General features: G+C 37.3%; 1 protein-coding gene across 1 annotated transcript in view; it reads right to left on the reverse strand.

Annotated features, from left to right (window-relative positions):
- The window catches only part of OCA2 (oculocutaneous albinism II), a 569803-nt gene that overhangs the window by 419421 nt on the left and 140535 nt on the right, over window positions 1-9847 (reverse strand). Inside the window, exons 9-10 of the mRNA XM_006898594.1 lie at window positions 2781-2837; window positions 123-247 (exon numbers count right to left, since the gene is read on the reverse strand). Of these exons, the coding sequence (XP_006898656.1) occupies window positions 123-247; window positions 2781-2837 (182 nt within the window). The remainder of the gene's footprint in view (window positions 1-122; window positions 248-2780; window positions 2838-9847) is intronic.

The following is a 9847-nucleotide window of genomic DNA, read 5'->3' on the forward strand; positions in this document are numbered from 1 at the left end:
GAGCTGGTGGGGAGGGGTGGGAAGGGAGAAAATTGTGGCAATGAATGAATGGAAATCCAAAACCTCTGTAAAAATAAAAAATTATTAAAAAAAAACACAAGTGACAAAAGCACACTGCATACCTTATTGTCACAGGAGTGAAGAGTAGCATAGTGGTGACATTGTCTAAAAAGGCAGAAAGGACAGCAGCAATGACACACAGCATGATGATCATGGGCCACACTCTTCCTCGGGAGAACTGATAAGCCTATGGCATGCATACACAGCAAAGAACAAGATGTCAGTGGGCTCATGAATATGTGGCACTCTTCATTTAGTCATGCTAAAGTTTATTAAAAATTTATTTTTTAAAAATCCATTATCAAACGAATTCAACCACAACAGTAGATTTTTACAATAGTTCTTTTTCTTGTCATACTAGATCTGAATAATGGCATTAACTGTATAAATTCTGAAGGCCAAAACAAACTAGGAGGTTTCTCTAGGTTTGTAGTAATGAAAGTGAATATGCTCTCTCTCTATTTTTTAGATTTTTAAAATTGTTATTTTAACAAAAGTTTACATAAAACTTGGATTTTTTTTTTTTTCACTCATTTGTTGTTGCATATTTTGCTCCCTACCTTAACCCTAGTTCACTTTTTTTAAGAAAAAAAAATGCAAGGGCACTCGGGTGGCCTAGAGGCAAGAAAGTGCACTGCAACCTCGAAGGTGAGCTGTTTGAATCCACCAGACGTTCTGCTGGAGAAGGAGGGACAATCTCCTTCTCTACCAGTCAGATACAACTCAACAGTACATACAAAAAAATTAATAAAAATTTTTAAAAAGAAAAATATTCATTCCTTGTTGCATAATTTCCTCTCTCTCCCACCCCTCCCCCAGTTCACTTTGCTGTGCAACTCTTATTCTGGACTGTTGTCACACAAATAATACCTAATCATATATTTATTTTAAATAGTTCTTTCCTTCATCTGTCCCAGTGCAGTGCACATTGTTCATCCCCTCTTTTCTTGGTTTTCCCCAAACTCCATGCCAGTCCTGTTTTACAATAAGTGGTGTTATGCAGTGTTTGTCCCTTTGTGACTGAGATGCTTCATTCAACATAGTGTCCTCCATGGTCATCCATATTGTATAATATTTTATGAGTTCTTTGTTTTTCAGTGTTGCATAGTACTTAACTGTGTGAATATACCAGTTTTTCTTTCCATTAATTTGTTGATGAATATGCTCTAGATTTCAAAGCAATCATTAAAGGTTTTTTATCAAAAAAGCAAAGTAATCAGAGACTAATGACTAAATATTCACATACCTAAAATACAAAGCAATTTTGATGTGTAGCTCTCAATTTGGCAATTTAAGAAATATTATTACACACAAACATTCGGCCTCAGTACTCTTTTCTCTGACCTTCTTCTCTTGAAACTTGCCTAGAAGCTGAAAATGTTGCCCTGAGCCATATTACTTATTAGCATAGTGATTTTATCCAATTATGCAAATGTTATTTTTTAAAAGTGGGCAAGATTTTAAAATATTTGTTTCAATGGTAGTTTTATTTACTAAATTTGCTCACCTCTGGGCCAATTGGCAGCACCATATTAGATGAAGAAGAGATTAAGGTTGTTAGCAATTACAGCTTGCTCAGACACACAATTAACATTCTGAATATCAGCAATCAGGAAACCAAAAGACAAATTGTATTGGTAAAAGCTGCTATTATGAGCCTCTCTAGAGTGCTGAAAAGCAGTGATGTCAGTCTAGATACAAAGGTGCGCCTAATCCAAACCATGTTCTTCTCAATTACTTGTTACGTTTCAGAGAGTTGGACAATGACTAAGAATGACGAAAGAAGAATAGATGTCTTTGAGTTGTGGTGCCAGATAAAAGTCTTGAACAGATCATGGACTGCCAAGAAAACAAACAGGTCTGTCTTGGAGAGGGTAAAACCAAGTCTCTCCTAAGAGGCTAGGATTTTGAAGTTCCACCTTTGGGCACATGACCAGGAGAGAGTGGTCTTTGGAGAAAGGCATCATGCTAGGAAGGATGGATGGACAGTGTAGGAGAAGAAAACCCCAGATAAGAAGGTTTTATACAGTAACTGGGGCAATGGGGATAGGTGTGTCAGAATTAGTGAGACTGGTTCAGGACGGGGAAGGGTTCAGAGCTGTTGTATATACGGTTGCTATACATCGCAGACAACTAAATGGCATATAACATACTATGACAGGTTTGGAAGCAGGAGTGGAATCCACTTTCTAAATAATAAGCCTCCAAAAACTCTATGAACTTTGATAAATGTCAATAACTGTAGAGGAGCTTCAGGCCTTTTGTTCATAGAGTCGTTATGAGTCGTGCTCGACTTGAAGACAATCAGCAACAACAACAACATGCAATTTTATTTTATTTAAGCGAATGAGGTCTTTATTTTCTTGTTTCACACAAAGCTGGCAGAGTTGGTTATTAGTCAGAGACCAAATTCCATATCCTCATCCAACTTCTCCAACTCTTCCTTTGCTTCCACCTTGGCTGGTGTTTCAACAACAGGAGCAGCAGTAGTGTTGGGGGCCATAGTCACAAATGCAGATGGATCAGCCAGGAAGGCCTTGACCTTTTCAGCTAGTGGGAAGGTGTATTCAGTCTCCACAGACAAAGCCAGAATCCACTTGTACCCATTGATGATGGAATGTGGTATTGAGGCCACATTAGGGTAATCAATATGCAATTTTAGAAAACTAAAATATATTCATTAATTAATATGCAACTACTAAATGCTATATTAAACCTACCTTCACAGCACAATAGTCAAAAAATCCTGTTTCTGAAAATATGGCTACTAAGATCATCTAGGAAAGAAAAAAACAGACAAGAAGAAAGTTTTAGTTCATCAGAATATCACAATGGGACAATGGGATGTTATAATCATGAGACATATCCTTTAGGAGAGAGTGCCATAGCCACCAAGCTCTGTCCTCTTTCCTGAAAGGCCATTCTTTCCTCATTCCACTTTACTTTTTGTCTGTGATACCCAGTTAGCTACCTGAAGAAAGACTTTTTTGCTAGTACTTTTGCACCTATATTTTTGTCCAGGGACTTTTCCAAAAGGCACATATCATTCCAGCCATTCTTACAGCATTAGTACTTTCCATTCATAAAATAAACTGTATAAAACAAAAATGCCCAAAAGTCAATTTAAAGACATTCAAGTAAATAAGCACCTTAGCCAAATAGATGGTATCCAAGACTTCCATTAAGATATCAGGGGGGAGGAGGAATAACAGATATATATATAATTCTGGGACTCTTATTTGAGAAGTGGGAGCACTGGTGGAGTTGTCCATATGAAGCTGCTCTGTTAACCCAAGCCAGAGTGTCTCTGCTGCTTCAGATCCACCACCTTCTTTATGTGAGAAAGTGAGGTAGTCTCTTTCCCTTATAATGTATAGCTCAGAAACATGATGAGTTGCTGAGTCAGAACTGGTTTGATGTCAGTGAGTGAGAGTTTAAAAGGAATAAATAAAGATATAGTTTAAAAATATGTTGAAGGGGAAATAGGAATGCAGTCATCAAATAATGAGACATAGCAAAGAATTGTAAACAGAATGGCACAACCACTTTGACTGACTAACTGGTCAGAATTGAGACTGCAGAAGTGCCCACATTGCCAGCTGACTGACTGCAAGAGAAGTATAAGATGCCCTCTTGTTACTCATTATCTCCTAGTGATAGATAATTCTTATACCAGCACTCCACCACCACCAGGTTTCTAGTGGTGCTACCTAGCTCTATCTGAGGCCACATCCTCTGATTTCATTTCTGGCACTAGAAACATGTGCATGGTTCTACATTCAGATACTTCTGGGAATCAACATACTATGTAGTACAGACCAGATTTGGTGGAGGACCACTCTGAGTGGGGTCCTTATCTCTTGCTGAACACCCTTGTTGATATCACATTTGACATATTCCACGGTCATATAGGAGCAGTGCACTCTCTTTGGAGTGTGTCACTCTTGGAGTGGTGCAAAAGATTGATGCTTAAAATGGTTTTCTAGACATTAGGAGCACAAAAAAATGAAACTAATAAAGTAATTCCATTTACAATTGTTGTTGTAAGTCAACTGCAACTCATAGCAATCCTAAGGCCAATAGCTCTGAACCCTGCTGTAACCTGAGCCATTTTCACTGCCTCTGACACACCTTTTATTATCCCTGTCACTGTGTCAATCCATCTCATCTGGGCTCTTCCTCTCCTGTACTGTCCCTCCATACTTCCAAGTATCATGTCCTTCTCCAGGGAATGGTCCCTCTTGCCAACATACCTAAAGTATGTGATTAAAAGCCTCAAAATTCTTGCCTCCATACAGAAGCCCGTTTCCACCACTCCTCTTCAGTATTGTATTGGAAGTACTTACTAGGGCAATATGACAAAGAAGGAAATAAGAGGCATCCATATCAGCAAAGAGGTGGTAAAACTGTCACTATATGCAGAACATATGATAGTATATACAGAAAACCCCAAGAACTCAACCAAAGAACTGTGAGACTTCACTGGGATTTCTCTATAGTAACAAAGGATATACATATAGGTAAGGAAATTAAGAAAGCAATATCATTTACAATAGCCAATCACAAATTGAAATACTTCAGAGTAAAACTAACTAGAGACACAAGAGATCTTCGTAAATAAAACTATAAAATACTACTATAAGATTCCCATCAATACATGGGGCCTTATTTTTTGTCAATGCCTTCAACTTGGTTTCCACTTCCTCCTTCATTACCACTGGCTCCTGTTCATATGGTACTTCCTGAAATATTTGTGTCAGTTATTTTTGGTACAGTAATTCTGTATATTCCCTCCATCTTCTTTGATAATTTCTAGGAAATTCACTATATTGTCCATAACATCTTTCAATATTGTGACTCAAATTTTAAACTTACTTTCCAATTCTCTCAGCTTGAGAAATGCAGAGAAAATCCTTCCCTTTTTATTCTCCAATTCCAGCTCTCTACGCATTCCATTATAGTACTTTACTTTGTCCTCTCAAACTGTCTTTGGAAATCTTCTTTCAGCTCTTTTACTACCACATGTTTTCTCTTGGTTTTGCTTGTCAATTCTATACCGCAATTTTTAGAGTCTCTTCTGACATCCGTTTCAATTTTCTTCTTTCTCCTTTAGTTTTGCAATCACTTTTCAATTTCTTCACAGATGATATCCTTAATACAACACATCCAGCCTTCAATCACTGGTGTTGAATGCCTCAAACATATTGCTAAGATGATATTGAAATTCAGATGGAATTGATTGAAGATCTAACTAACTGAAAAATTTCAGGAAGTACAATATAAGCAGGAATCAGTGGTAACAAAGGAGGAAAGTGAAGCTGCACAGAAGGCATTGGCAAAAAAATAAGGCCCCAGGAATCAATGGGATATCAACTGACTTGTTTCAATTAACAGATGAAGCCTTAGAGGCACTCACCAGTTTATGCCACGGAATTTGGAGGACAGCAATCTGGCCACTGAATTGGAAGAGATCTATATTTGTTCCTATTCCCAAGAAAGGTGATTCAATAGAATATGGAAACAGTAGAAGAGTATCATTAATATCACACATAAGCAAAATACTGCTGAAGATTATTAAAAAACTACTAGAACAGTGCAGAGATAAGAAACTGCCAACAGTTCAAGCAGGATTTAGAAGAGGTTGTGGCACCAAGTATATCATTGCTGAATGAGATAGATACTGGCTGAAAGTAAAAAATACCAGAATAATATCTATTTGTACTTTATTGACTATGTAAAGGCATTTGACTGGGTGGATCACAATAAGTTATGGCTGACATTGAGAGGCATGGGAGTCCCAGAGCACTTAATTGTGGTTATGCAAAACCTATACCTGGACCAGAAGGCTGCCTATTTAAAATTAAGAAGGGAGTGTGTCCACCAGATGCTCTGCTGGAGAAGGAGGAACAATCTCCTCCTGTACCAGTCAGATCTGATTTGACGGTGCGCACACACAAATTAATAATAAAATGAAGGGGAAAAAAAGAAGGGAGTGTGTCAGAGTTGTAGTCTCTCCCCATACCTATTCAATCAGCATAGTGAGCAAATTATTTGAGAAGCTGAGCTCTATGAAGAGGAATGGGTCATCAGGATAGGTGAGAGACTTCAGTGACACATTCTTGTTTGCTGAGTGTGAGGAGGATGTGAAGCACTTATTGCAGATCAAGGAATTCAGTCTTCAGAAGGGATTTCATCTCAATGTCAAGAAAAAAAGACTCTTACCACTGGACTGATATACATTATGATGGATGGAGAGGAGACTGAAGCTGTCAACAACTTCATCTTGCTTGGATCCACAATTAACACCCTTGGTACCAGCAGTCAGGAAATCAGGAGAGGCATTGCACTGGAAAAAGTCTATAGTTAAGGATCTCTCCAAGTTATTGAGGGGTGATGATGTTCAGTTTTAGGACTAAAGTGCATCTGATTCAGGCCATGGCATCATTTGTTATAAATCTGAGAGCTAGACAATGAATAAGGATGACAGAATTGATGCCTTTGAGTTATGGTGTTGGAGATTACTGACCAGCCCACAGACTGTTCTAAAAGAACAAACAAATAAATATATCTTGGAGATGGTGCAGCAAGAGTGCTCTTTGGAGGCAAGGATGATAAGGCTTCACCTCACATACTTTGGGCACATCGCTAGGAGGGGCTGTTCCTTGGAGAGGTATGTGATGCTTGGAAGGGTGGAGGGTCAGCAAAGAAGAGGAAGCCCCTTGACAGGGTGGACTGACACAATGACTGCTGCAATGGCTCTAGTGTGTTAGGAAGTGTGAAGATGGAACAGGGTAAGAGTGGGTTCAGATCTGATGTTCATAGGATCACTTGACTCGATGGCACCTAACAACAACAACTGTGAAAAACAATAAAAGACCTAAATAAATGGGAAAATGTTCCATGTTCATGGATAGAAAGACTTAATATAGAGGAAATGACTATCCTAACAAAAGCAATCTACCAGTTCAATGCAATCTCAATACAGATCAAATTCATTTTTCAAAGAGGTAGAAAAGGCATTTGGCAAGTTTATCTGGAAAGAAAAGAGACCCCAAATAAGTAAATAACTTCTGAAAAAACAAGAAAGAAATGGGAGACAAAGCACTCTCTGATCTTATCTACTACACAACTGTAAAAACATTATGGTACTTGTACAAAGACACAGAATTGAGAATCCAGAAATCAACTGGTTTTCAACAAGGAAGCAAAACTTATCAAATGGGGAAACATACGTTTAACATATGTTCTTGGTAGGTGCTGTTCAATCATTAATATGACTATTATTAAAATATGCACTCCTATGTCTGGTGCCAAAGGAGAAGAAATTGAGAATTTTTACCAAACCTTGTAGTTTGAAATTGACCAAACATACAACCAAGATGATAATTGATGACTGGAATGCAAAAGTGAAGAGGGCATAGTAGTTGAAAAATATAGGTGTGGTGATAAAAATGAGGCTGGAATTAGAATGATTCAATTTTGTATTTACAATGATTTAGTCATTGCAAATACCTTTTAAGAAGACACAAACAATAACTTTACACATGGCTCTCACCTGATGGGCTGCATAGTAATCAGATTGTCTACAATTATGGAAGAAATCATAGGATAAATTCAATATTAGCACTCAAAATTAGGTCTGACTGTGGGTCAGACCATCAATTACTCATAAGCAAGTTCAAATTAATGTTGAAGAATATGAAAATAAGTCCACAGGAACCAAGATATGATCTTGAGTCAATTCCATCTGAATTTCAAGATCATCTTAGGAATAGGTTTGAGGTATTGAACACCAAGGATCAAAAACCAGATGAGTTGTGGGCTGATAACAAGGCTATCATCCTTGAAGAAAGCAAAAGGTCATTACAAAAACAGAGGAGAAAGAAAAAATAAAAATGGATATTGAAGGTGGTTTAGCACCTTCTCAAGAAGTTGGAAATAGAAATATCATTTGACCCAGCAATTCCACTACTGAGAATATATCCTAAAGATACCATATACATCATCCAAACAGACATATGCACACTCATTTTTATTGTCGTGTTATTTACAATAGCAAAGAGATGGGAGCAGCCCAAGTGCCCATCAACAAAGGAGGGGATAGAAAAGCTATAGTCTATTCATGCAATACGATAGTATGCAGAACTGAAAATCAATAAACTTGGAAAACATTACACAACATGGAGGATTGTGGAAAACATCATACTGAGTGAAATAGCTCAGTCAGAAAAGGACAAATACTGTATAGTTCCACTGTTATAAAGCAGGTCCGACATAGGGGGTTGGGAAGAGAATAGGTTAATAGTGGCTAGATAATGACCATTGTATTGGAAGAGATGAAAGAAAGAATTGTCTAAAATGAATATATGATTAGGAATTATGTGTACAACAATAGCCCAGAATAAAAGATATTTAAAAAACTAGGACTGGGGATGTGGGGAGGTAGGTAATTGTGCAACAATAAATAAATATTTTTTTAAGTGAACTGGGAAGGACAAAGGGAGGGAAAGAGGATAAAATTAACAAAAATGAATGGATGGATGAAAATCTAATTTCTTTCTCAATGTTTATTAAAAAACACAATTAAAATAAAATTTTCTTTTAAAAATAAGAGGGACTCTAAAAACTGTCTTTAACATATGGTACTGGTAAAATTGTACTCCTATATGAAGAAAGCTAAAGCTGGATCCACTCCTTACATCATAAAATAAATAAACTCAAAATAGATCAGAGGCCTAAGGGTAAATCCTAAAACCATAAACATCATAAGGGACAAAATGGTAGAAAACCTAGGGTACAATACTAAAAAGCTGGCAAATACAGCCAGAAATGCACAAGCAGGGGAGGATAACATGATGAAGGGGACCTTCTAAAGACTAAGGCTCTGTTTACATAATTTTTTTTCCAATACAGTGAAAAGAAAATCTACTAAGGGCAACATTTGTTAATGCCATCTCAGAAAATTTACAGACTCGTACAGGACTTCCACAAGACAATACTGATAGCAAAATTATAAAATGGGCAAAAACACATGGAACGTCTTTTCACAAAGGAAGACATTTGATGACCAATAGAGATGTGAAAAGATTCTAAACATCACTGGTAATAAAAGAGATGCAAATAAAAACAATAATGAGATACTACCTCATCCCAGTTTAATAGAACAGCAAACAATAAATGTTGGAGAGGATGTGAAGAGATTGAAAATCTCATACATTGTTGGTTGGATTGTAAAGTAGTACATCCTCTCTGGAAGGCAGCTTGATGTTTCCTTAAAAAACTAAACATAGAAATTCCATATGACCTTGCTATTCCACTGCTAGAAACATAGTCCAAAGAAAATAGAACCCAGACACAAATTGAGATGCATACATTAATATTAGTAGCAACATTATACATATTGTAAGAAAATGGGAACAAATACAAAGTATCTTTTCAGACCAAAATGCCATAAAAGTGGAAATTAACCACAAGAGGATAAAATGCCACCAACATAGAAGATAAATAACACCCTCTAGAACATGATTAGGTTATAGAAGAAATAAAGAATGAAATAAAAAAGTTTCTCAAGGAGATCCAAGATGGCGGCGGAGGCAGAGACAGCATGGTGAGCTGCAGGAGCAGCGAACCACTTAAAGCAGGGTCATTATGGCCTTCCACAGTCTTCGGCTTGTTGATAATTGAACACTTAAACAGTTGATGACTGGCCCTCAGTGAAGATCAAGGCTCAACAACAGGAATTCAAGGATTCCCAAGGAGAAATGGGTGAGTCTCGTGGCTCCCAACC

This window comes from Elephantulus edwardii, unplaced genomic scaffold (genome assembly GCF_000299155.1).
Source record: "Elephantulus edwardii isolate Elephantulus edwardi_28Jun2011 unplaced genomic scaffold, EleEdw1.0 scaffold00234, whole genome shotgun sequence".
Classification (NCBI taxonomy): Eukaryota; Metazoa; Chordata; class Mammalia; order Macroscelidea; family Macroscelididae; genus Elephantulus; species Elephantulus edwardii.